At 47.5% G+C, this 27612-nt stretch overlaps 3 protein-coding genes across 3 annotated transcripts in view; 2 read left to right on the top strand and 1 right to left on the bottom strand.

Annotated features, from left to right (window-relative positions):
- Nucleotides 1–27612, bottom strand: part of MED12L (mediator complex subunit 12L) — a 101667-nt gene that overhangs the window by 42426 nt on the left and 31629 nt on the right. The window lies entirely within an intron of this gene.
- GPR87 (G protein-coupled receptor 87) lies at nt 8662–10251 on the top strand. The gene is made up of 2 exons (XM_032697829.1): nt 8662–8695; nt 9221–10251. The coding sequence occupies exons 1-2, from the start codon at nt 8662–8664 to the stop codon at nt 10249–10251; spliced, it is 1065 nt and encodes a 354-aa protein (XP_032553720.1).
- P2RY14 (purinergic receptor P2Y14) lies at nt 19121–26153 on the top strand. The gene is made up of 3 exons (XM_032697834.1): nt 19121–19235; nt 23116–23204; nt 23956–26153. Exon 3 carries the CDS (start codon nt 23974–23976, stop codon nt 24985–24987), a length of 1014 nt encoding a protein of 337 aa, XP_032553725.1. The 5' UTR covers nt 19121–19235; nt 23116–23204; nt 23956–23973; the 3' UTR covers nt 24988–26153.

Here is a 27612-nt window from a genome sequence, read left to right as displayed (position 1 = left end):
GGAATTTTGACTCTCTGATCAGGTATCCATCGGAAGCCAAAAATCTTACTGCCAGACATGGTTTGTTCAGCTACCTTCTCCCAGGAAATACTCTCCTGCCTGCTGTAGTTTTGAGATGCATTTTGGAGGAATCTGAGGCGTTTTTGGGATGCAGCTCCCAGACAAGCCGAAGGCAACGATGGTGACAGGTAAGTGAGCTCTGGCCGTCGGAAAGCGTTCGATAAATTGTTCAGTGACTCTACTTGCTCTTAACCACCCTTGAGTGAAAAGACAACAGGAATTAAGATGCAGTTGCTGAAAACCAGACTTGGAACCATATACTGAATATTGGATCAATTAAAAGTATGAAAAGTTCTCAAAATAGCACGACTTTACCAACCTTTTATTCCTTCTGTACATGGTACTTGTTACCTTATTCCCAATGGCAAAAAAATAGGGTTCTACTAAATCTTTCCTTCTAAGATACGACTCAAAGTGAGGCGGGTCCATGGTTTCAGTAACTCGCTTCCTGGCAGAGCTTAACTCACATAAAGTAAGATTCAGTAACTACGAGATCTGAATTTGATATAAAAGGGTTTGTACCATATTCCTTTTCACCTCTTGCAGTACAGGAAAGCAGACTTGAGTTCTTTTCACTATATTAACAGAATAAGGGTTCTCTTCCTTCACAGTTTGCTCAGGTCATGTTAAAACTTGTCAGGTTCACTGGAAAAACCACATAGCTCCGAATGAGCAACTTACAGACTATAGATCTGGTGAGTCTCACAGCTTGGGAAATATCTAAGGTGCTTGCAAAAACCTTTGTCTTTTAAGGAGAGTTCAGATTGAAAAGGTTGTTCTTGGTTACAGAGCAGCACAACTTGAGGGTTTGCGTTAAAAAATGACTTGTGTGTGCACTACAGGGCCTGCAGCCACCTGCCCTCTCCTTACATGTGCTCCATCTGTAAACTGGGAGCATTTCACACTTTTTTCCATCTTTTTAAAGTAGATTCTGCAATCTTTAAAAAGGGAAACCAGGAAACTCAGGCAACCTCTGGCTAGTGTTACTAATTCACTCCCAGGCACCGGCCCCAGGCACATGGAAGCCGCCAGTGCTTCTCCAGTTATGAGAACCTTCTCCTCACCTCCCTCTGCGGGTGGGCCACAGCCCTGGGGCACCTCACAGACCCTCTCGTGCCTCCCCACTCCACGGGGAGGGGGCTGGAAGAACCTGGGACAACCCCCAGCTCTTGCAGGAGGGAGGAGAGGGGAGAGAGGCCAAAGGGTGTGCGGGGACCTCAGATACAGAAACCATCTGTTTGCATTAGGGAGGTGGGAGAAAAACGCAGCAAATTTTCAGCAGCATCAGCCATCAGTCCCTCCTCCCTCCCCACCGAGGGCTGCTCGTCCCAGCTCAGCCCAGTGTCTCACCCTCTGCTCCCTCCCAGGCTGCCGGGGCCCCTCCAGGGCAGGGAGGGAGCAGGGAGACCAGCTCGCCCAGCACCTGCACCCCACAGCCCATCATGCACCAGCACACACCCGTGCCAGCAGCTCCAGAGCTCCAGGGCATTGGGAGTCCCCTGGATCCATGGCTGAGCCAGGGAGACACACGGGCAGGGAGACCAGACAGGGAATGAGCACCAGGACAGGGGCGGCACCGTCCAGAGCACATCTGACACCAAACAGCCCTTCAGAGGCCTCCTGCTCCTTCCCCCTCAGCACAGAGCCTTGCATGGCACAGACCGGGAACCACTGATGGAGGATGCTCCTTCTCATTTCATGACAAGTCCCTTGCTCACCTTCAGACAGCAAAGTTCACAAAGAACCTCCTCTTTGACCCGGTGAGCACCAGGAGATGCCAGCTGAGGTCCCTGAGATACGACTGTAGCCTTAAACTTGAACTGTGCAGTATTTACTAACAGTTTGGAACTAAGTGAATGTGCACCTGACACACATCAAGAGCTGTCAGCTCTGCAGGAACCCAGGCTGCAGCAGACACCAAACCCAGGGCTGCCAGGAAAGCATTAGAGGAAAGAGGCAAGATTAATCCCTGCTTTTCATTGGTCTCAGACCTTTCCAAAATAAAAAAATACCATAACATTTTAAAAAAAAAGTAAAATTAAAACATCATGCTGTTGATTATCAGGAGTTGAGTTCCACACCTGACCAACAATGAATCTCTCACAAGGTTCTGCAGCAACCACTGCATCTGGATTTTCCTCAGAAAAATGTCAGTGACATACCAAAGGGACAACTGATGCTGAGCAATACAAATTGGACTTTTGTCACCTTCTATCACTTCAGTGCAGCAGCCAGTGCTGCTGTACAAGGAGCAAGAGCAGCCAAAGCTGGGTGGGAGGAGGAGCAGCAGCTCTCACAGCCAGGACCCGCCGCCCAGCCTGGGACTGGCAGCCTGTTCATTCCGAGAGCAGCAGAGTGGGGGAACTCTCCGGGCTATGCATGAAAAACCAGGGTTGCACCAGGCAGAACTTCTCCCAGATGTACCCCAAAATCCCCATGTCCTTTTCCTTCCTCTTTCAAGCAGTGGTGCTGCTGCAAGTAGCTCACACAGTTGATTGTGCCACAGCAGGATATACCAGAGCACAAGTAAAAGGCTGACAACAGCAGATCGGGATTTTTTGGTCCTTCTGTGATGTGAATTAGGATTGCATATAAAAAATAATTGCTTCACAGCCAAGTAAAATGCCTGAAAATGAGACTGAAATTACTGAAAGGTTTAAATGGCACTGGCTACATGCACATACCAACAGTTATTATGATTTCCCAAGATATTTTCTCACAGGGTTCCCGAGGGACCTGATCAATGCACAACAGCCAGAGCTCCAAAGGATGAAGGTGCAATGCTACCAATCACACACCTGAATTTCTGTCTTTGTGCCTCAGACAACATCTTGACTCTTTTAAAAGTGTCATTGTGAGATTTTTCACTTAATTTTTTTCATTGCATAATACCAATAATCAAACCTAAAAGCTGATATTTTCAGCAAAAAGCTCCAACAAATCGAGCCTGGCAACCCAGTGAGCCATGGCCCTGCTGGTGGGTTGCAGAGTGAAGCAGGAGTGGCACATGGCACTGGCAGTTGGCACCACCAAGGACCCACCTGCTCACCTGCACAGGAGCTTTGGGACCCCCACCTATACCTGACCCCACTGAGGGTGCACACAGGAACTGCATCTCATGTGGTACATTCTTGATGGGGGTTCAAGGAAAGCCTCCCTGCAGCACAGCTGTACAGGGCTACAGCACAGCTCCCACTGCCAGCAGGTTTTGTGCAACCAGAAAAAAATGGCAGCAGCATCTTCTAGAAAGAAGTAAAGGAAACATTCCAGAGATAATCTTTTCCTCCTAGCTAATTAGAGACTGCCTTACTGAGAAAACATTCATTATCCAAGCTCTGCCAACCACTGCTTTGTGTTCTCTTTTTTTTTTTTTTTCAAAGAAAAAGAGCAAAAAGAGCAGCCAGCAATTGCAACCCAGCTCCTCTTGCACTGAGAGCAGCCACTCACCTGCTGCCCCGGTGACACCACTTCTGTTGGCAGATCTCTCCTAACTCCTCATGCAAAAGCCACTGCAGCCCATGGGAGCCGTGGAGCTGTACTTTGGCACTACAGCACTCCTCCCACACCTCTTCAGCGGTGCCAGTGAGGGGCTGGGCCCCCTCAGAGCCCCTCCTGCCACAGGACCTTGGCCAGCAAAGGGCCAGCACAGCTGAGCGGACCCAGGGCACTGGTGACATCACCTGCTGCTTTGGGGCCATGAACAGTGCACGGGCTGGTCATTAATGCAGCAAGGGACTGGGGAGCATTCCTGCAGCATCATCTGGGAACCACGGTGCCTGTGCCAGAGGAAAGGGAATTCATGCATCTTTAGGGTCTGCAAGAAGCTTAAAGAACAGTCTTATGGTAACAATTAACAACAGTTACTAGATTTTGTAACCTCTGCATAGAAAATCTGATTCAATGTAATACAATCCTTGAACTTTTGATGCGTTCAAAAGACAGGAGAAAGTAAAAATTTGATAGTTCAGGCAGTATCCTCACCCAGGGGATAATATAGGCTGTAATGATGCACTTGAAATGAGAAAAAAATTGATGGTTACATTTGGATAAGGTATTCCAAAACTGGCTTTGAGAAAATTAGATTTGTCTAAATCATTTTTTTTGAAGTGAGGAAATCATGTTATCCTAAGGGCACATTCCCCCAAAATGAGAATTTTGCACATTAGATGGTATTATGGAGTGCAGCTCAAGTTGTGCTCCCCCAGTGCAGCCGCTCCTGCACCTGCACAACGAGTCACAGGCACAAACAGGCTGTGAGATTCCAGTACAGCACGGGAGGACACTGAGGCACAGCAGGAGTGAGCACAGTCAGCTCTTTGCTCTGACAGCAGGTACAGCCAGCCCAGGTACCGGAGCCTCCCGGGGCACTGCAGCTGTCACAGCCAGAGGAGCGAGGAACACCAACCCACCCTGTCAGTCAGAGCCCATATCTGGGGGTTCTGCAGGTTCCAGTGACCCTTCTCGTGGGCACAGTGAGCGTGGGGATGGTGTCCCATCAGCAGCACATCCCAGTGTGGGGGAGCAAGGAGACAGTGCTCCCACGTGCATTCCAACACGGATGTCAGCTCAGGGTTCAGGGAGCAGCCTGACCACCACCTGAAGCCTCACCTATCTTCTTCTGAAGACAAATGGATGGGACAGGGCAGGCACAGGATGGGATCCTGGAGACACAGGAAACTGCTCCAGCAGAGAGAAGTCAGTAGCACTGCAGCCAGGCCAGGGCAGGATGCTGTCCTGCTCTGAGACATGTGAGAGGAGGCTAGAAATTAGGGGAAGTTTAAGGAGGAACCTGAAAGCCCATAAGGGGGTTTTATGCCAGATGCTGGAGCAGATGGGCAGCTTTCTAAGCAGAGGCAGGTTCCTGTTTCTGGCTATGACTGAGCAGATGGGCACCGTAAGGCACAGCAGGAGACAGCTACACACCAGTCCTTTCCTCTCAGCCCCTCTGCAATGCAGCCATTGAGCACAGCAGCATTCCTGGCCCAGGGATCCAGCCCATGCCAGCTGCACACCCCCCTGCCTCACCCCAGGGACTGGGACAGGGGGACCGAGGGCACAAAGCCCCCAGGGCTGTGGCACCCTGTCCACAGCAGAAGGGAGCAGGGACAGGTGCCAGCCAGCTGGGTCTGGCACACAGGGTTGGGCACCCCAGGGCTCAGCCAGCAGCAGTGGGCATACAGCAGTGGGCACCCCAGGAGCTCCCACCCCAGGCAGGGCCAAGGACCGGGATGTGCTGCAAGAACGCCAAAACCAGTGAAGTGTGTAAAGCATGAGAGAGCAAGAGGTGTAACTCACTGATGTAAGTAGCAATTCCAACAGGAATTTCAGGTTATTCCACTGTGTATTACCAGCACATTAACATACACCTTTACCAAAAGGGAGATGGACCATTTTTGACAGAGGCCTCCAAGGAAGGGGAAGGTGGCAGTGCCCTAGTTACTGGGACTGGGCTTGCAGTGAACAAGGGAAAGCACTGAGGAGGGTGAACAGACACAGGCAAAGAAAAACACAGCATCAAGGCTTGATCAGGGGATGCAGGACAGGAGTGGGTTCAGGGGACTCGGGGCTTAGGGAATTTAGGACAGGAGCAGGCTGACCCAGAGAGCAGTGACACAGGCTCCATGTCTCTCCCTGCAGCAGCTGCATGCACACGGGCTCTTACCCTGCAGCCTGCACTGATGCTTTTTTCCCCTAAATCTTTACAAGCAACTCCATGATTTGTTTCTGACAGGCAACAGAAAAGAATGTGACTGCAGCCAGCCAACAGCAGATTTAATATCTGCCTCACATGTCTGTTGCTGCATTAACCCTGTCATTTACCCAACCTTATGGTGATGAATGCAGAGGGACTGGCAAGAAGCCACATATCAACAAGTTATGTGTTCAAATAAAAACCATCACTTAAGACTCTGCAGCTCCATGACCTAGAATAGCTGGTCTAGGTTGTAAAGAGAGTTTTCTCATTTTAAATAGTTGTAAATAAGATGAAGAACGAGCAATTAGATTTGAGGATATACAATTTCTTTAAACAGGGAGGCAACTTCAAGCCTTAGTCACTAGAAAAACTTTATAGTCATTCCCTGCCCACCTGACACTGAAGTCTGCTATGCAGCCTGTTATTTCATTTCTCCTGTGAGGTTACAGTCATGCACATAAACCAGTCTGTTCACATCAGCAGCAAGAGATTACCTCATCAACCACCAACCAAGCGCAGAAGCTACAAGAAGTAAAATATATGCTGGATTACAAAGCTACTTGAGAAAAGGAGCAGCTTCTAGTGCACCTTCAAAGCCATCCAAGCAGAATATATTTGTATAGCAGACTGAGACAGCTGCTTCAGGTGAAATTGGTGAGAAAAGTGTCCAGAGAACTGGACAAGGAGAGGAAAGCCAGCCCTGCCGAGCACGGAAATACCACATCCCAAAAAGTAAAAAAATCCACTATCAGAATACACAGTCAGTGAGCAATTACAAAATACCTACAATACTCTTTAAAGACAAGACAGTCTTCAACTCCTGTTGCAAGAGAATATATGAAAAGCAGGGAATTCTCTATATAGGATAACTTTGTTCCTCTCCTGGAGTCTGCAATGTAGTGGTATTTACCAGAAAGAACCAGAGCACAGGGATACACCAGCTCTGACTCAGACAAGCCTTGCTGACCTACCCCAGCACGTCTGTAACAAAGCCACACTGCTCCCAGTGCTCTGCCCACCACAGCAACCCCCAGCCTGACAGACTGAGGCAGGAAACTATGGAAACACCTTTGGACAGGTGAGTCTGAGCAGGATCATCACTGTGCATCCCACCCTCTGTCACACGACCAGTCTGTGCAGCAGGAGCACGGTGCCAGTGCTGCCCTGCAGCTCTGCACAGACCTGTTTGGGGAAGCCTCTAAAGCTCCAAACTGCAGCAGCATCATGGGGACCTTCAGTGTGCCACGAGGGCAGGGGGCTGCAGGTGCTGCCTCTCTGCAGAGATCTCTGCAGCAGGGAGCTTTCCACCAGCACCAGAAAACAGTCACCTGTTTTCTGATGTAAAACAAGAGACAGAACTTCTGGAGAGTGTCAGGGCTGCCTGTGCAGGAAGAGGCATCCACTGATACCACCTGATGTTGGATTTTTAGAGTCTCAGTGACAACATCCACCTACAAGAACAGGTGCAAAGGTGGGGAAAAAAAGGAGCCCTTTTAAATAGGATTTACAGCAAAACCCTTTGGGACCAGATAACACCAGAACATGAGCAGTCCATTCCACACAGAACCATACACAGCTCCATCGAATCCTGGAGCATTTCCCAGGGTTACAGAAGGGGGGAAACAGGAGCCACCACTTGCTCTCCCTCAATCCCAGGCAACACATCCAAGGCTTCACTGACCTCTCTGGACTGAGGATTTAGGATAGCACTTGCCTGAAGAGCCTGAGAACAAGGAGTTTTCCAGGGACCAGGAATTATGCAGACTTAAAAGGAACTCTGAAAAGCAGGGAAATAAGTACCTTATTTGCATAAGGAGTTAGATATGCATCTTCTCACAAAATCATGTATTCTTTTGATCTCGGTGCCTCCTGGGCAGAAAGGAGAGCTGCAAATCCTCAACAACAGCAAAACATGATGGCTAACTGCTGCTCAGACCCAGAGAAAACAAAATACCTACAACACCCCTGACAGTATCGTTACTGTCAGAGCCAACAGTGCCAGGCAAGAAGCCAGACTGATAAAAAGGTTAAAATATCGGAATTAAAGTTTTTACTGATGCTTTCATTCTCAGTGACTTGCTTTGGTGCCATCTAGTGCCACACAGTGAGGTTCTACGTGGGGATGGTACCCAAAAACAGGTTCAGATCTGCAAGAGGGCTGCAGGAATTCCATCATCTCCCCGTTCCCAAGGGAGCAGTCAGGTCTGGTGGAATTGCTGAGATCTGAACCGTTTTGCCAGTTTTCCTATCAAAACTTGTAAGCAGAAAGTGAAGCACAGAAAAATGACTGCATTTGCATACTGGTAAAAGAAAGCCCAGTCTGGAGCACAGCCTTACAAACAGGTATTGGCAAAATCCCTTTGAACAATGTCAAACACTGTGATGCCATCATGGCATAGGTGAGGTTCTGCAGGTTTGAGTGTCTCCCATGTGCTGGGTTCTGATGTGCTTTGTTCAAATCTTGAGAAAGGAACAGCAACTTGCCATTTCCACCCCAACCTGGGGGATACATTAGGCAGTTATACAGATTTATCTCATAATTATGAATGCAGCTTTTACCTTCAAGAATTGAGAGATGATAAATTTAAAAAAAATTCCACTCTTTGGCATTCATCACTGAAATGAGTGGGGATGGGGCAATCAAGACCCTGACAGCAGAATCACTGTGCAGTACCCAGAGGTCAGCCCTCAACATGCCTCAGCTCCTCACTGGGAATTCCAGAGGAAGCTCCTTTCACAAAGTTCCTCTCCCTGCCAGGGAGGGGAAGGTGGGCTCTTCTGTTTTAATTTGAATTTTTTTTCCCCAGAATATCATCCTGGCACAGGCCCTGCCGCATCCTGGATCCACAGCTGCCAGTGGGACTCCTGAAGAGCATTTCAGCTGAAAATCTACAGCAGCACAAAGGATGGGGTACAATTTGTCCTATGGAAAACTGCCAGGTAAAATAACAATGGAAATATAAGTGATTGAGAAGTGTTTACCCTGTTACTGTCAGTTCCTACCAACATTTGAAAGAAATAAGTCATTTCAGCATGGGCCAGCCTGGTTTGCCTCACCAGCCAAGGTCAGAGCATAAACAACATGAAACAAAATGTACTGTCATTTGGTGACAGAGTTTGTAAGTCTGAACTTTTTTCGCAAACATTTACACAAGAAATATTAGAATCCCCCAGAGACTGTGATTTTTAAATACATTTAAGTAAACTAAGTTTTAAATGAGCATTTTGATTTTGACCTGAGGAGTCTTTCCAGAGCCCTGTCTCCTGACAAACATCATCTCAGCTCACAGGTCGCATTCTGTCAGGAAAGCCCAGAGCTGACAACCTGCAGTTTTGATTCATGGTTCACCCGGGCAGCCTCCGGACTGCCCAGAGAGAGCCCGTTTTAAAGAGGACAGTTTGAAAACGGCCCCATTTGTAAAACACCAGAAAAAGCTTTAAACTTGTTTTCCCTCCTTCCCCCAGACGATCGCCTCAGCCCAGACAACAGCACCTCGCCCAACGCCAGCTCCCCCGGGAACTCCACGCACGACGAGTTCACCACCATCGTCCTGCCCGTGCTCTACCTTGTCATCTTCCTGGCCAGCCTCCTGCTGAACGGCCTAGCAGTGTGGATCTTCTTCCACATCAGGAATAAAACCAGTTTCATATTTTACCTCAAAAACATCGTGGTTGCAGACCTGCTCATGACACTGACATTCCCCTTCAAGATCATCCAGGACTCGCAGCTGGGTCCGTGGCACTTCAACTCCTTCCTGTGCCGCTACACCACGGTGCTGTTCTACGCCAACATGTACACCACCATCGTCTTCCTCGGCCTCATCAGCATCGACCGCTACCTGAAGGTGGTGAAGCCCTTTGGAGACTCCAGGATGTACAGCATCACCTTCACCAAGATCCTGTCGGCCTGCGTGTGGGTGGTGATGGCCTTCCTGGCGCTGCCCAACCTCATCCTCACCAACGGCTACCCCACCAGGAGGAACATCGACGACTGCCTGAAGCTGAAGTCTCCCCTGGGGGTCAAGTGGCACTCAGCTGTCATCTACATCAACACCTGCATGTTCGTGGTGGTGCTGATAGTGCTGATAGGGTGTTACATTGCCATATCCAGGTACATTTACAAATCCAGCAAGCAGTTCATCAGCTCGTCCAGCCGAAAGCGGAAGCACAACCAGAGCATAAGGGTTGTCGTGGCTGTGTTTTTTACCTGCTTTCTGCCCTATCATTTGTGTCGAATACCCTTTACTTTTAGTCACCTGGACAAAATTTTAGATGACTCTGCACATAAAATTTTGTATTATTGTAAGGAAATGACACTATTCCTGTCTGCATGCAATGTCTGTCTGGACCCAATCATTTACTTTTTCATGTGCCGATCGTTCTCACGAAGGCTGTTCAGGAAATCCAACATGAGAACCAGGAGCGAGAGCATCAGGTCCCTGCAGAGTGTCAGGAGATCAGAGGTGCGCATCTACCACGAATACACTGATGTCTGAGGGCACCCACAGAGACTCTGCTCACTTGTGAGATTGTTTGTATATCGTGTAAATAAAATGCCTCTTTGAGTATCTGACCATGGAAGCTCATTAAGGAATGTGCAGACATGTTCAGCTCTTCTGTGTCAGCTCACCAACATCCATCTCAAATCCCATCCCCACAGGGGTCAGGCTCACTCCAGGAAGGTCTGGGGCTGTTTTGGTAGGTTGGTTGGTTGGCTGGTTGGTTTAAAGGCCATCCTCAGGCTGCCTCAGCTCAGAAAATAACCCAGAGCTGCAGGAGGCTCCAGCCAGGATGGACACACTCTGGCCCCAGAGCAGGATCCAACAGGAGGGGTCAGCACCCCCAGGGTCTGGTGGATGGTGGCAGGTGAACGGGAGGGGAGGAGGTGGCACAGGCCCTGGGGGTCCCTCGCTGTGCCTGGCACAGGGTGAGGCTCAGGCTGCCCAAACAGCAGCGTGGCAGCCCCTCACCCAGGGTGTGAACCCTCTGAACCCACATGGATCGTTTTGTCCTGGACTCATCAAAAGCTGATCAGACAAAAAATAACCAACTTAAAAAAGGCAGGTTGGCAGGAACAGGCAGGTGCCCTGAGCAACCCCTGCTCACAGCCAGCCCTGGGGTGTAGTGCAGCTGCACAGGCAGGAGATGGCAACAGTCCATCAGCCAGTGCCTTACACAGATAAGGACTTTCCTTCAATACACAAAAAAAGTGTTTGACAAGAAAACCCTGAAAATGAAGCACTCAAATAATAGGATTAAATTCTGCACAAGAACATCTTTGATGAAGTTTTCTTTTTTTTTTTTTTTTTTTACAATGCTAGTTTAGGTTTAGATTTTGTTTTATGAATAATTAAGAAGCTGAAATGTAAGTATGATAATATTTGGATTGATGAAAGTATTATAAAACTACTTACATTTTCCAGGGGAGAACACTTCTGGAAAGGAAGACAGGATATTTTGGATATTTATCCTACTTTAAATAAAAATACTTCAAATGGCTAAAATACCACAGATAAACCCTGTTTCCTAATCAGTTCTGCAGAAAACTGTTCACACACACCCTCAAAGACTAGTTCTGGGACCAAATCTGCCATTTAGTACCCTAAGGGGTCCACGCACATACAAACCCATATTAAGAGAACCATTCTGGGGACTGGGTTTCATAGTTTAAATTCTCACAAGCACCAAATTGAATGGAATGATAATATTTAGTTCTGTACACAGACATTCCTAACCAAAGACTTTCCTCTTAGGTCTTATATGGTTAAAATAAATCAAGACCAAGTTCTTCTGGTCTCCCTTTTACAGCTGTAAAGCACCAAGGGTTTATGGTTTGTTAAATTGTGCCTGATAATTCCTGTCTTAAATTCACAGTGACCTTTTCCCAGGTCAGTGGTGGAATTCCCACACAATACCAGCAAAGCCCAAAGAGCCACTTCAGTGGAAGAATCCCTGTGTGTCCCCAGCCAGGGACACTAAGGGCAGGTGAGGAGGTGGAGAACAGGCATGCAGGGTCCAGGATCCACCCTGGCACAGCGTGGAGCTGATGGTGCAGCGCAGGGATGGCTGCAAAAACACCACCAGATGGGCACCCACATCCCTTCAGGGTCTGTGTACCCTCCTGACAGGATGCACACACACCACCTTTCCCACTACACACTTACTTTTTAGCTAAAGGATGGATTTACGCAGGATTTCCTCCTAGGAGAGACAGTACTGCTGATTCCTCATAAGAACTTTACACCAAAAAATCTATTACACAAAGCAACCACACTCGGGTGTTGGGGTCATGCCCTTCAAAGAACAGCCTGAAGAATGGTCCCCCCTTTCCAGGGGACTAAAGGGATAAAGCAATCAGTAGTTTCTGGGAAGTGTGGTCCCAGGAGGGGGGCATCCATATGAAATCTGGGAAGGGAAGACTCGGCCACACGCTCCCAGCACACAGGCCAGCCAGGACCAGCCTGGGCTCTGCAGCCTGACAACTTGTGTGCAGACAACCCTTCACTGTGAAATCACCCCAAAAGCAGTTTACTTTATCTGGACATGGTGTATCTGTGATAATCCCCCATCACTGGTTTGTGCACACACTCACACACACAACAGCTCTTTGAAGATGCAGTTTGGGAAATATTTTCCCAGGGCTAAAAATGAATTGTGCAACAACATCCCAATCCCCAAATACCAGATAACTATATTTAATTTGTCCAGATTTGACATGGAATTTTGGTCCTTAAAAGTCCATCTTGAAAGAAGGTGGTACAAGGAAGTTTGTAGGGAAAGTCTCAGGCCCCAGCCTACACTGTCATTTCAAAGCCACATCAGGGCAGACACAGATGTGAACTGTGGCTGTGCAGTCCCAGAGTACCATTTTTAACAGGAAACACAGTTTTCTGGCTGGAAGCACAACAGCAGATCTGACATAAGAATGTAAAGAGCAATTCTTGAACAACTAAACAATTCATGGACACTTGGGATTTTTTCATTCAGTAAACTTGGCATTACCGTGTTTGTAATTCAAATTTAATTATATTTCACATACACTGATGGAACAGCCCAGGCAGAACTCTCCATGTCAGGGGGTTATTGTGGTAGAAGTGTGAGGTTTCGCTAGCAATGACATTTCCTGTGGCTTTCCACCAGTGCAGCTTCACAGGAATCCTAAAAAAGGAAATTAAACCCACCCAAAGTTCTAGGAAAAAAAAAAAAAAAAAAAAAAATCTCTGTAGTGGCACTGACCAGGCTCTCCTGATGGATTAAGCAGAGGGAACCATAACCAGCATGGGCACAACAGGCTCACTCACTCAGCCAGGCATTGGTGTTGGAAGCACCAAACAGGGAAGCCAATGCAGAACTCAATATGTGACAGAGCCCATGGTGCAAACATGACAGCCGGATGGAGGTCTTGTGGCTTGTGTTACCCAGAAATGCTCCGTACAAACTAAGTCCCCCACTCACCTAAATATATTCTGTACAATGCACCCACAAGGAACAGAAGATTGGACCACAATCCCACCCACAGCACTTTGCACAGTAGTAGTTAATAAGGTACAAAAAGTACCCCAGTTTTGCACCTGACTGGGGGATGAGAACTGGACAGGAAATTGCTGGGACAGATCTCCAAGTTTGTCCTCCTCACCCTCCCCAAGAGACACTGCTTGGTAAGTGCTGCCAAATATTAAACCTGTGATATTAAATTTGTGATTGCAATTGTGTTGATAGTGTTCTATAGAGCTACTCTGCAGTTAATGTATTTATCACCAGCAATCTAAAAGAACTGTATATGTTGCACTCAATGACCTGTGCTGTTGGTGACTCCGAGTGGTTCTTTTGAATGTGACCAGACCTGCAGTTCACAGACCATTCGTCCACCTGGTGTCACACCTAGTTATGTTCTTGCAGCATTACACTGACAGTTGCAGGATTGCCATGGATAAATTATTGCAGAGATACAAGTGTGCACCGACCCAGGAAGGGATAGAACAGGCCCAGAAATGCTGGAAGGATGAGAACAAATACAGTAGAGCGAATAGAACAGTGTATAAATCAGCTGAAAACAGAAAGAAGAAAACATAAAGGAGTTATCTGTGCAGTTTTGGGAGCTTGTTTATCTTGTGAGCAAAAGGAAATCAGAAGTTCTCCATTTCCTGAAAAGGTTACAGATGTAGAATATCAGACTCTGAATTCGTAAATGAGGTAATTAAAACATCATTGCCTTCCAAGAAAGAGACACGGGAGAAATTGAGAAATTATATAGATATTCTTCTAAATCAAAATGAGCAACTAGAAATACTACTGTCTGTGGCTGAAAGACAAGAGGAACAGCTGCAGGAAAGGCTAGGTAAATTACTTGATCAAATCCCACATGAAGCACTCTCTAATCCAAACCAGCACAGCCTCATCCCTCAGCACCCTGCTGCCCCTCATGCCCCCCATAAAGCAGAATGTCTGTGCCAGGAGTGGCAGTGGTGCCATCTGAACACAGATACAGGCCTGGTGAGTGAGTTCCAGACAGATCCTTGTAAGGCACCAGAAGGCTGTTCCACAAGGATGCACAGACATCCACTCATCAGCCAAACAAAACTGAGCAGAAAAGCTTTGCTGGCAGGTTTGGCAGGGTAAAAACCCCAAACAGAAGTCCTGCAATACTTTTGTAATTAGCCAGCCTTCTAGGGGGATTAGCCTAGTAAAATATTTGTCTTGTTTATCCTGCTTTTCCCAAAGCTTGGCCACCAACCCAATAGGACCTGTGTGATTTTCCCGTTCAGCAGGGCTGGAAGCACTGCCAGCTCTGTTAGCAGGTCTAACATCCCAGGTAACACCCCCAGGCACAGGTATCACTCACACCTGGCTGTGTCAGAACCTGTCAGCCCCACTCCTGCCAGCAAAGGCTGCAGAGCTGCCACCCCACACGTGAAGAGCCAAATCACCCCCAACCCTTTTGTCACCAGACATGCTCTGACACACTGGCAGTGTTCTCCCTCTCAGGCTCTGGGACAGCAGTCCATCAGCAGGACCATACAAAAGGATTTGTTTCATAGGCCCTGAGCTCAGACAAAGCATTAAAAAGCTTCTCTTACTAAAATAACCAGCAGAAGGGAATTTTGGATTTTGGAGGAAGAAGCAGACTTGTATGACTGAAGGTAAAATGTGTTATCAGTTTGCTCTCAAGCCACCAAAAGTACATGGTACAGAGCAGGGTCTTCTGGCAACCCCCCTCATTGCTTGCTTTCTAAACCTTTGGAAACAGCAGCAGTATCTTTAGATCCTTAAACACTCAGTTTGCCTGGCATTTTGGAAAAAACCCATGTTTGTATAACAGAGTGAGCCCACGGTTTGCCCTGGTGGTCAGAGCCATTCCAGCAGGGTGAAGCTGTACACAGAGCTGAGGAGCCCCACCCGCCCCTTAAGCTCTTAATCCTCTGCCCTGGACAACTGCTTATTTCTCACTGCAAAAAATTATCTGTGCTGCAATGTTTAATCCATCACAGGATGGCAGCTTACACTGGCAAACACTGCACTGCCCCTTCCTCTGGGGCTCCCCACGCTGCTCAGAGTGCACACTTCCCTTCCTCACTGCAGGCAGCACTCTGACTGACACACTTGGGTTTAGTTCAACAATTCTAAAAAAGTTTCAATCAAGAATGCCATTTTAAAACAAAAAGCACAGCCATACCATAGGAAATCCTACAACAACAGAATTTCAAAATATAAAGGATGAACATCTAAAGTATAAACTACTCACATACACACACACAACTTTTGATCAACTCCACTGCCAACAGTCTGTCTGGACCATGCACTGTTGAAATCAGGTGTCCAACTTGAGAGTACACGAAGAGTTTTGTTTCATTTGTATTTGGGTTGTGTTTCAAGTAAAAGGATTGTCATCAGAAAAACCAAACTATAACAAAAATTGAAAAATAATATGTCAGATGAAAGCACAGTGTGAGGGAGACAGGCAACATCCCCATCAGGCCAGGTGAGAGATGGCTGTTTACAGCCCCGGACATTTAACATGGAAAGGTGCATTTCAAGCTTTTCCTCCTCTACCTCAATGCATTAACACACACAAAGTTGTGTTCTTCACACACCATTCAAAGCAAACACCATTATCTCTATTTCTTCCTGGGCAATGAAGTTGGTGAGTTACAGAGTTGCTGCAAGCCTGATCAGCAGGGTCCCACAGCCCATCCAGAGAACCCACTCCATTTATTTCAAAATAGTCTGGGTTCCTCACTCCAAAAATGTTTTGCAAAGCACAGAAAACAATGCTGGACTGTGCCAGAACTAAATACCAACTTCTGACTTTAACCTAAAGAAATTTCCCCTCTAGGAAGAAGGAACGTACCCTTCTGCTCAGTGGCAGGCTGTGCCCAGCAGCTGTCCCGACCCTTCATCCTGGGCAGGCAATACCATTACATAAGCAGAGCCAAACAAAAATTGTTCTAAAAACATCTCACAAAATGTCAGTGGGAATTGCTCTGGAAGTCACGGGACCAGGTACAGCAACCAGGACTGACAGGAAGGTGTGCGGAGAAGGAGCGCGCGATTCCCCTGGAGCGTCGGCTCCGGTGTTTGCTGTGCCCCTGGAAAGCCAGCCAGCCTTCCCAGCACAAACCTGAGCCCTTGGAAAGCCAGCCAGCCTTCCCAGCACAAACCTGAGCCCTTGGAAAGCCAGCCAGCCTTCCCAGCACAAACCTGAGCCCCCATAATGCAACTGCTGGAAATCCACTGCAGCACATGCTGACATCGATCCAAGTTACCCAGTGTAGATGAGTGACATCACATTCTAAAGAAGCCATAAATACGGCACTGGTGTTGTTTTCCTCAGAGGAACAAAGTCAGCACAATGCGACAGTTTGTTAAACATTCCCACACCCCCCAGCCCCAGCAGGGCTCGCATCCAGCAGCCCCAGGAGCGCTCACCCCCGGCAGTGCTCAGGGCCAGAGCTCCAGCACAAAGCCAAGCAGAGGCAGCAGGGATGTGCCCGAGCTGTCCCAGCACCTGCACGCTGGGCTCAGAGGAGCAGCCAGCCCAGTCACACAGGTTACCAGGGCCACACTTTCTCTGGTTTTTCCTGGGTGGAGAGTGCAGCAGGGGAGGCATAGAAAAGAATATCCAAACCGCTACGATCCAAACTGATTCATCTACTTTACAACTTCCCAGCCCCATTTCTACCTGGCACAAGAGCAACTCAGGATCTGATCTGAGACCCTGGGAAAGGAACTGGGTATCAGAGATCACTTTTAAGCCAGGTGGAAATTTCTGAGTCAGACTCCCCATTCAAAGCCAGTTTTTCAAACAGGGAATAATAAACAGGCAATCAAACCCCAAAGATGCACCACACATGGATGTCACCCCAGCAGAGGCCAGCCCTGCAGTGACACATTTACCATATTAGACCATAGCAAAGGCCACTTCCATCACACAGAGGTTGGCAGTCTGACCCAAAGTGTTGGCTGCAGGCTCAAGTCATGATTTTTCTGATGAATCAGCAAAAAAGCATATTCAGCTCTTTGCTAAATTCTCAAACACTTGAAATAATAGGAAGAACTCCTGAATGTTTTAGTTATTTTCTCCAAATTTCACTAAGTCTCTGAACAATGACCTCCTTCAACAGAAGTGCCCATGGGAGGGAGAGATTCCATCAAGGTTTGGGGACAATTCTGCTTTGCCAGAAGTTCCTCTTACTCTTTATTTTATATTCCTCTTTCAAACTCAGTTGTCCTGGCCAAACTGCACTTCTCTTCCTCTTCTGCAAGGATTCCATCTGGACACAAATGGAACATCGCTTATTTTAATTTTAGGCTTAGATGAGGAAGCTGTTGGAAAAAGTTTGTTGTAGGTCACACTCTGAAAGCTGACCCTGGTCCCAAAAGGGATATTGAGGCTTCTGCTGCTGCTTCTGGGGAGAGGAAGCATAGAAATGAAAAAAAAAAAAAAAAATTGAAGTTTGGGGGGTTTTTAGAATTAATTACAAACTCTGTCTCAGAGGGCCAAAGGTTTTTAAAGCCAAAGCCTTATCTGACCTATTCCTCTTGTCCTCACTTCAAGAAATGACCATAGGGTGGACAGAAAGATGGAAAATTTGGCTGATTGGTGCCTTCTGGGGAAGACCTGAGAAGCCTCGTGCACTGTCCTGCCTGATCCATAAACCAACAACCAAATCCATCACCCCAAAGCCATGAACTGACCACTACAGCTCGAGCTGGGAGTCTCAGAAATGAGAGAGGGGCAAGAGTGCTCACAAAAATGTACAGACAATTTTACCTCTCAAGATATCCCCATTGCACTGAGAGAGAGTCAATGAAACTGGGGGGGAAGGAAGGAACTGGAGGTTCAGGCTGACAGGCCCCGACCCCGAGGGAAGGACATTCACATGACATCAACACATCACAGAAGGTACAGTCATTTCTCTGTGCCTTTGAGCCCTCCTTGTATATGGATAAACCCTCACAAAAGGAATGCCCATGAGGAATTGTATATTTACTGGAGGGTTTGGGTAACACACTGTCAAGCAGAGCTCAAGCCATGCTCTAGATGTTTATCAGCTCTAAGATACACAACTTACATATTTCATTTATTTTAAAATAAACATTTAAATTTCAATTTCTCTCCCTCAACCTCAGCTCCCTCTCAGAACATACTCCTTTCCCACATTCACAAAGATATTAGCTTTTCTATTACCACACATTTTCACTAATTCTGTGCTTGATTTCAAAGCCTTCCAGTAAACCTATGGGAGGAATAGAAAAGGAGGAAGCCAGGCAGGTGAGTAGGATTAAAAGAAAAGAACAGGACAAAAAAAAAAAAAAAAGAGAGAGAAAAAAAAGCAGCCAAACACCAAAGACCCATCAGGTATCCCCCGAATCCATCTCCCAGTCTGAGCACGCCCTGGGCAGGCACGACGCAAGCCCGTGGCTCCAGTTCAGAGCCCTCCCATGCACGGAGCAGCAGTCCCGGGGCAGGATGCGTCACAGCAAAGGTCGCAGCCAGCCCTGGGAACAGTTTAGGAAAAGCAAACTCCAGCCGTGCAGTTGGGACGCTCACTGCTGTCTGTGCCAGCTGCACTTGTGTCCCTCCCGGCCGCTGCTCAGTGCCCCTGTCCCGGACCGGCCCCGGGCAGCGGCAGCTCCCGGAGCCCGGTACCAGCCGGGCAGGGCAGGGCAGGGCAGGGCAGGGCACGGCCCCCCAGCCCTTCCCCTTCCTGCTCTGAAATCCCCCGCCCGGGCGGGGAGCGCCGATCTGCCCCCAGTCCCCCCGGGGCGGGAGCGCAGATCCCCGGCACAGCCTCCGCCGGGAGCGCGCACGGGGCGCGGGGCCGGACCGGGACCAGGACCGGGACCACCTGACATTCCCAGGCTGCAGCTTCCCGGCCCTTTGCCGTGCCAGGGCAGCTGCGAAGGGCTCGTCCTGTCCGTCTGTCCGTGTGTCGCAGCTGAGGAGGAACCACAGGCGCCATCCCGCACTTCTGTCCAGGTGAGACGTTGCCTTCCATCACCTGCTCCTGCCCCCGCCAACGTTCTCGATTAACTGCCACCGCGACTTTATTTTTTAAACTGGCAAATAAGCTGAACATCCATACTTCCTGCAAACCACTAACAACTCAGAGCCCAAAGCAGCAGTTGTAACTAACTACAGAAACCTGTACAGAAACTGCTCCACACCTGTGAGGCTGAGCCAGCACAGATGGAGGACACACAGGCAAGGATTCCTCTTCTCTGTCTTAAGAAAAATATCTTTTCTTAGCAACTACTTTTGTTTTAATTTACGACTGAGGAAATGTAACTGTATAAAACTCATAGTTTAAAACATCAGAAATAGAATTTAAAGTAAAATACTTAAATGACAAATTTTACCATTAAAATAGAATATTAAAGGGAACAATTTCTTTATTTGAAACACATTTTACTACTTTTAAAAAATCTAGTTTTAGGACAACAAAATTACTGATTATTAATGTTTTATTGACCTAGTGCCCTGATTTTAGCTAGGGAAGAGTGAATTTTCTCCTGGTAGCTGGTACACAGCCGTGTTTGGGTTTGGGATGAGAACAATCCTGATGGTTTAGCTGTTGCTGAGCAGGGCTTGCACCAAGTCAAGGACCTTCCTGCTTCTCATGCCCTGCCACCACAGAGGGGCATAAGGAGCTGGGGTGGGCACTGCCAGGACAGCTGACCCACCACTTGTTTTTCCTGGGGTTTATTTATCTCTCTTGGTTATTATTCTTCTTTTCATTGCAATCTTTTTGTCATTATATTTCAGTTCTTAAACTGTTCTTATCTGATCCTAACATTTCCCCTCGTATCCACCACTCTGACACGGTAGTTTGGAGATAGGATGGATCTCCATGGGGAAATTCTGAGGCTTAATTAAAAAAAAAAATAATATTTAAGCTAGATCTGAAAATGATACTACCTGCAAAGAGCTCAAAGCATTGTCCGAGTTTCCATGTGAGTATCAGGGTTTGCACAGAGACTTCACAGTGTAACCTTTTAATGCTAAAAGCTTATGGGGTCAGAATAATGCAGACCCTCATCTAAAAATCAGAAACAAAAAGGGATTGAAAAATTTAGCTTATCAGAAAAATGAAGCTGTTGAATTTCAGATTTCAAGAGAGCACAGGGACTGCTAGAGAGTAAGGAGAAATGAAACAATTACTGGTGGGTTTTGCAAGACAGAAATACAATTCTGCCCTTGAGGTGTCCAGACGCTGTGGCCAAAGGAGCCCGTGCTGCCCTTGAGAGCTTTAACAGGAAATACACCCCCTTATCTGCACTGCTCCCTGTACCTGTACACACTGCTCTGTGCACTTATAGATCTGCACTGCTCCTTGCACCTGTACACACTGCTCCCTGTGCACCTATACACACTGCTCCCTGTGCACCTGTACACACTGCTCCCTGCACCTGTACACACTGCTCCCTGTGCACCTGTACACACTGCTCCCTGTGCACCTGTACACACTGCTCCCTGTGCACCTGTACACACAGCTCTGCTCTGTGCACCTGCTGGCTCTCCTGCCATGTCCTTCAGAGCATGTGCCAAGAGAACATCCCCTCTGATCCAGCCAATGCAATACCTGTGGTCACCGACTGCTGCCTCCTCACTACAGCATCCTGGATTTTGCCTTTTTGGATTCAAAGTGATCTGTTAATGTGTATAGAGTTGTTCACACTTCTGCTCTTCCCCTTACTAACCGCAGCTGCAGACAGGACACACCCACAGTGTCACCAGGCTCACAGGGCCACAGCCACAGTGCCATTCCCAGGACACACATCCATTCTCAGCTGCTGTCAGAGGGGACACGGTCCTCACCAGCACCCCAAGGAGCAGCTGAGGAGAGACACGGCTCGCTCGGCCCTCTGTCCTTACACACCAGCCCTGAGGGGTCTGGAAGGCACAGCAGTGAGGAACTGAGACACTGCAGAGGTTACACTGCACTGACTGACCCCCCTCCCCAGAGCCAGAAAGGGAGCACCAGCACCACGTCTGGCGCCAGTGCAGTTACTCCCTTACTGCTTCCTGCAGTGGGAACTCGACTTTATTTCTTCATCCTAATTCATCCTTCATCATCCTAATTCCACTCTTCATCTCATTTCTCTCCACTACATTCTGTGACAAACAAGAACAACTACCACCCAACACACCATTTTCAGGCACTAAAATAGCCAACAGTGTATTTTGCATACCTTTATTCTCTTAAATATTAAAACCCAGACATTGTCCCATGACAAATGACATAATAAGAGCAGTAAATAACAAAATGTTAGTCTCTTGGCAAACTTGCAACATGTTAAATCTACCAACATATCTCCACAGTCACCACAAGCACTGCCTTCCAGAGATGAGCAATTCCAGCCGGGGACCCTGAGCGGCTCCACCTGGCACCCACCCCACAGGCTGCCAGGCAGGGCTCCTCTGTGGGGATGCAGAGAAGGGTCAGAGCAGCCCTGAGTAAGCACAGACTGAGAAGTGTCCCAGTACCTGGGGGAGAGGGTTCCCCTCAGCCAGCCCCAGACACCCAGCCAGGCACGTGGGAGCAGGGACAGCGCCCACAGCTCAGCACAGCTCCCTGGCCCTGCCTGTGCTCCTGAGCCTTGCCCCTTCTGAGACCCCCAGGGAGACCCACAGCAGCCTTCTCACTGCATTGCACCAGCATGGCCAGCACTGCAAGTCTGCCCAGTACCGGCATTCCCACCACACTAGAGAGAAAATCTTAAACCAAGGTTCTTCTTTTAGCACACTCAGCACAATTTGCAATAGCTGCGGTGTGTGTTGTGCTTCCTCCATCTCTAGCTTCCTCCTAACATCAGAGGTACCATCAGGCACGATCATCTGCCCTGATTAACTCCATTTCGCAGTTCAAAAAAGATTTCTGGTGACATTCACCACTGTCACCAGTTCCTGACCCAGTAATCACATTGCTTATTTATTTATCAAGCAACTGCATTCATTTCCAAAAATAGCTCAGATGTGCACTTGGTACTACAGAATCTTTGGTAAATTCAGGGAAAATAAAAGAAACATGACTTGTAAAGATTATTCTTACATTCAGTAAATCAGCCATGAACTTTGAAAATTGACAGCCAAGTTCAAGAATTGCCTTAATGCTACTGGGGACAGTCAGGGGACAGCGCAAGAGTCTGACCTCAGAGGGGACCGAGCACTTCTAATGGTTTATGCAACTTCCCTTTTTGTGTGTTTTGCCAAGACATCACCATTTGCAAGCTGAGGAAGTTCAAAGCTTTTCTATATTTTACCAAATCAATCTTGTTCATCCAGTGAATCAAGTTTGCTGGTTCGCACAACGAGTTGACATCATTTACACAAATCAGTACACTTCATGCTGGCCCAGGCGTTCTGGGCCAAGAACTGCTGCTCGAGTACAGAAGGCTGTTTGTGACACCCATCCCAAAAGCTGGCACTAACGTGTGCCCTCTGCCTCACACCAGCAGCAGCCACAGGAGCCACCCTGTGGGCTAACAGGGACAGGCCAGTGATGGGAGAGTGCTCCCTGCCCCCCTGAACCACCCACAGCAACAGGACAAGGCCTTCCAGAAAGAGCCAAGTGCGTGACAAGAGGTGACAAAGAGAGCAGGTAACACTGATCATGAACGTAACTGTTGCAATGCACAGCAGGGGCCACAGGAGCCTCCAGCCTTGGGTATGACCTCAACCTCATGAGCTCCATGGCTCTGCCCTCAACAGCTCCCACGTCCTGACAGGTCTGAAGCCTTGGCTGAGTGCTGATTCTGAGGTGGTCTAGGCAAGTGTTGCACTGCAGGAGCCCCTCAGCACCGCGGGGTCACACTGTCCCGTGTCACAATAAAAGACTATCTTCCTATCTCTCCCACAGGACTCACAGCAAGAGCAGAGGCCTCATGCCCAAGAATGGACAGTGCTCTAGACCCTTAGCAAAGCTCCACAGCAGGCAAGGCAGAAAAGGTAAGGACTTGCAATGATACGGAAAGATGTGCAGAGTCTGGCTGGGACTGTGGCTCCCTCTCAACAACACAGTTGCTAAATGTGCTGGTATCAAATGTAAAATTTGCCTGGGGTGTCCTCCATGCTGCACAGACACAACACACTTTACAAAGACTTAATATCCACATCTCTAATGACACAGTTCTGAAATAATCTCAGCACAAAACATACTTAATGAACTTCCTAAGCCATTTAATATCTGCTTCCAAATCCAAGCACAGAAAGACCCACCTGCGGGTTCTTCACTTGAGAAAACCCTACAGAGCAGGAACAAGTTCTAAACACATCACATGCAGAGAGAGGATCCTGCTGAGACAGTCTGGCAAGAGGAAATGAACAGGGACACAGCAGAAAGAATAGTTTCTAAACACAGTGTATTACTATTTAAATAAAAAATGCCATTTGCTATTGGTGCCTTTTCAGGAGGTCCTTCTAATTTCAGCAGTATCACCCCAAATTGGACTCATGCCCAGAAGCAAATGGATTCTCTGTTCAAAGCAGCAGCATGCCCTTGAACATCACCAGACACTGAGTGAAATGGCACCACTTGGAAAAATACTCTGCCCCACTGCTGGGAGCCGTGGTGTGGGATCGTGGTCATTTCTGAGAGGCAGGCCACGTTTATTTGGAAGCAAGAGTAGAAAACTTACAGTAATTAACAGAAAGCTCAGCATCACTCTGTCCTACTGAGATACTGTTTCTCTGCTTCTAGGAACGAAGGCACTGTAGGATGTTCAACACCAGCACAAACTCCTCGGGACACAACTGCAGCCCCCGCACAGCAGTGACCACGACAGTCATTCCACTGCTCTACTCCTTCATCTTCCTCACGGGGCTCTCGCTGAACGCCCTGGCAGCCTGGCTCTTCCTGCACGTTTCCAGCACAAAGAGTTTTATTGTCTATCTCAAAAACATCGCCGTGGCCGATCTCCTCATGAGCCTGACGTTTCCTTTCAAAATCCTGGCTGATTCAGAGATTGCCCCCCCGGAGCTCAACCTGTTTGTGTGCAGATACTCTGCAGTCGTGTTCTACATGAACATGTACATCGGGATCACCTTTTTCGGCCTCATAGGGTTTGACAGATACTACAAAATTGTAAAACCTTTGTTCACCTCCTTTGTTCACACAGTGAACTACAGCAAGGTGGTCTCTATAATCATATGGCTGTTGTTAATGCTTATATCATTTCCAAATATGATTTTAACTAATGAAATCACTAAAGACAATTATTCCAGAAAATGTATAGGTCTTAAAAGTGAGCTTGGCAGACAGTGGCACACAGCAACAACTTATATTTGCACAGGGATTTTCTGGGTTGTTTTTATTCTGCTAATCATATTTTACACTGCTATATCCAAAAAAATATACAGCTCTTACAAAAAATTCCGAAGGAGCTCAGACACGGCCAAGAGAAAAACCAGCCGGAATATATTCAGCATCATGTTTGTGTTTGTCATTTGCTTTGTGCCCTACCACCTCTGCAGGACCCCATACACCCTGAGCCAGACCAGCTCCCAGTTCACCTGCCAGTCCCAAAAATCACTGTACTATGCCAAGGAGTTCACTCTGGTGCTGTCTGCTGCAAACATCTGCCTTGACCCCATTATTTATTTCTTCCTCTGCCTCCCCTTTAAAGAAAAGCTGTATCAAAAACTGCATCTCAAGCTGAAAGCTTCAAATGAGGTTGAAATTTCTAAATCCAGAAGATCAAATACACTTCGGGAAAGTATAAACATCTTGTAGTTTCAGGTCTGTACAATTGTGCACGTTTCAGGAAGTCATTCACAATGCAAATGTCCCAAAGAAACACAACAGATGAGAACCAACAACAAACAAAAGAGGTTTCAACACAAAACACCAAGTGCTCTTTCTCTGTATATAACCATTATTGCATGTGCCAACGTATTCACTATGTGCTGTTTCACTGACGCTGTGATTGCCTTAAGATGTGACACAACCCATCTGGATCTTCAAAACAGAGAGAGGAGTACCTGGAATGGCATGTTCTAGAGCTCCAGGCCATAGGTCTCTGAAAGGATCATCCAAAAGACCCAAAACCAAACCAATTTTCTGCTGTTTCTCACAAAGCCAGGCATGACACACGACAGCCACCAAAGCAGCCTGACAGCCCTGGGAACACCCAACAGCTCCCCCTCGAGCAGGCAGAGCCCCCAGAGGCAGCACGAGGATGGTCAGCACGAGTCTCTCAGACTTGGCCTCCACCAGCCCAACCAAGGGGACCCAGACTGTGCTGGGAATCTCACTCGTGTATCTCCTGGGTCACAGAGCAAAGGGTTGGTGGCAATGTACAGCTTAAGGAAGGATTCTGTGCCAACAACTGGGGGGAGGAGGGGAAAGAAAACAAATAAAAAAATAAATTTAAAAAGAAAATCAAAAAACCACACAGCAAATCCTCACAGATACATACAAAGCCTGAAATATCTTTGGTTATATATATATATATACATATAAACATACAGAAGTTTTCTTAAGGGACATATTCTATAAAATTAAGAACTAAACATAACTATTTGTCACCCTTGGGCAAAAAGGGTCAGAATATTTCTATAAGATGTGATGTTCAATCTAAGCAAGGGTTTCAAGAGGATCCTTCTATAAAGAGCACAGTTACACTGCACGGTCTTCCTCAGGACTTCTCTGAACTAACCTGAACACAAACACCTCCACACCAACCTGCAGAAACTCTGCTGGTGCAGGAAGAAGCAAGAACATCACAGAGCCATCTGTGAACACACAGGTACAGCTGTCTAGGAACTCCAGGTGCATTTAAATCCAGAAAGAATGGTTTGTTGGTTTTCCCATGCTTTTGACACAGTGATAAAGTATTTCTGTCTGTACCAAGGTAACAGCTGAAAGCCACCAATCTGCTCTGTACAAATATAATATCTTTTATAACTGTATTTTTCAGTGCAGCTTTTTTTTTTAATTGATTTTATCATTGTACAGGGAAAACCCACCAGGGCATAAAGTCTCTACTAAAGCTTTCGGGCAGCAGCTCTGGAGGCTGAATGCTTTCATTTTTCTTAACAAAGAAACTACAGGAAGAGAAATAACACATGCTTCACCCTTCTGTCACTGTGTTTCATTTTAGTCCCAACAGATAAGAGTGAAAAAATTTCAGACATCTGGTCCTTGCACCTTCTCCAAGACCGGGGGTAACTTCTCTTGGTCCGAGACCACTGGTCTGCAGCAGCAGAATTCCACCATCCCACAGGATTGTATTCCAGCTAAAGGTCTGGACACCTCTGCTGGATTCACACACACCTTTGTGAAGCACATCCACCTCCACGTGTTTCTCACTTGCCTGGAGAGCAGTCCCAGCTGGACCCCAGGGAGGACCAGCACCCAGGGATCCCTGGATCCCAGCACCCCAGCCTGGGTGTTCACTGGACTGCAGGGGCTGGGGGTCCCCAGCCCAAACCTGCCCACAGGGACTACAGGACAAGGCTGTGTTCTGGTTGTGTTTGTTAAGAAAATACATAAAAGATTATTTACATGGTTCTCTCACAGCTCCCCAACTCCATTAAACAGATTCTGGAGGCTCTGCCCTCTAAGCAAGGGTGCCAACCTGCTGGGGAAGGGAATCTGGTGCTTTGTGGAAGATCTTTCGTCATTTATGGCAAAAACATTCAGTTCCCTGCATGGCAGGGCTTGGTATTTGCCTACGTAAATCTACATAATTGTGGCTGTGAAAGATCACTGGCATAGGCAGATAAAAACTCTTCCCCAATATATATTTGAATGATTTTTTAATTGCTTTGCAAGCTTTGAAAACATTATTTATGTTGCTTCCTCACCCCAGCAGATCACTGATATTAGAACAACAAGAATCTACATGCAGGCACTGGGGAAAGGGTGGTGACCAACACCCTTGTTCAAAGGAATGCTACATGTAATTCACTTGGAAAAACTCCTCCTCCAAGAGCTTCACTAGTCAAGAAACGCTCCTGTGCCCCTGCTCCTGCTACAAACCCACCCTGTGAGTGACAAGTCCCAAATAACACCAGTGTCAAACCAAGCCCCTGCTCCATCTCCCCAACCTTGCTCCTCACTTTGCTGGATGAACTGAAGCCAATTTTTTTCAGCACTGGGTAAATTAATCCTTTCACATCTTTCCCAGCACATCATGCCTCAGACACCCCAAGCCAGCTCCTCACACACCCAAGTAACTCATATTCACATGCCTGTTCTCCTCCTAAAACACCTCTGCAGAAAGGGCAGACCGTTTCACACTAAAGGTTTACCCAACTATCACATACTTTGTCTGCTTCGACCTGGAAGTTTCCTGAGTTGTAAACTGACTACTGAAAAGGGCAGAACAACAAAGATACAGAGACAGAAACAACT

The sequence above is a fragment of the Chiroxiphia lanceolata genome, chromosome 10 (assembly GCF_009829145.1).
Source record: "Chiroxiphia lanceolata isolate bChiLan1 chromosome 10, bChiLan1.pri, whole genome shotgun sequence".
In the NCBI taxonomy this organism is placed as follows: Eukaryota; Metazoa; Chordata; class Aves; order Passeriformes; family Pipridae; genus Chiroxiphia; species Chiroxiphia lanceolata.
Note: the sequence above shows the minus strand (reverse complement) of the source record. Positions and strands in the feature narration are given on the sequence as shown.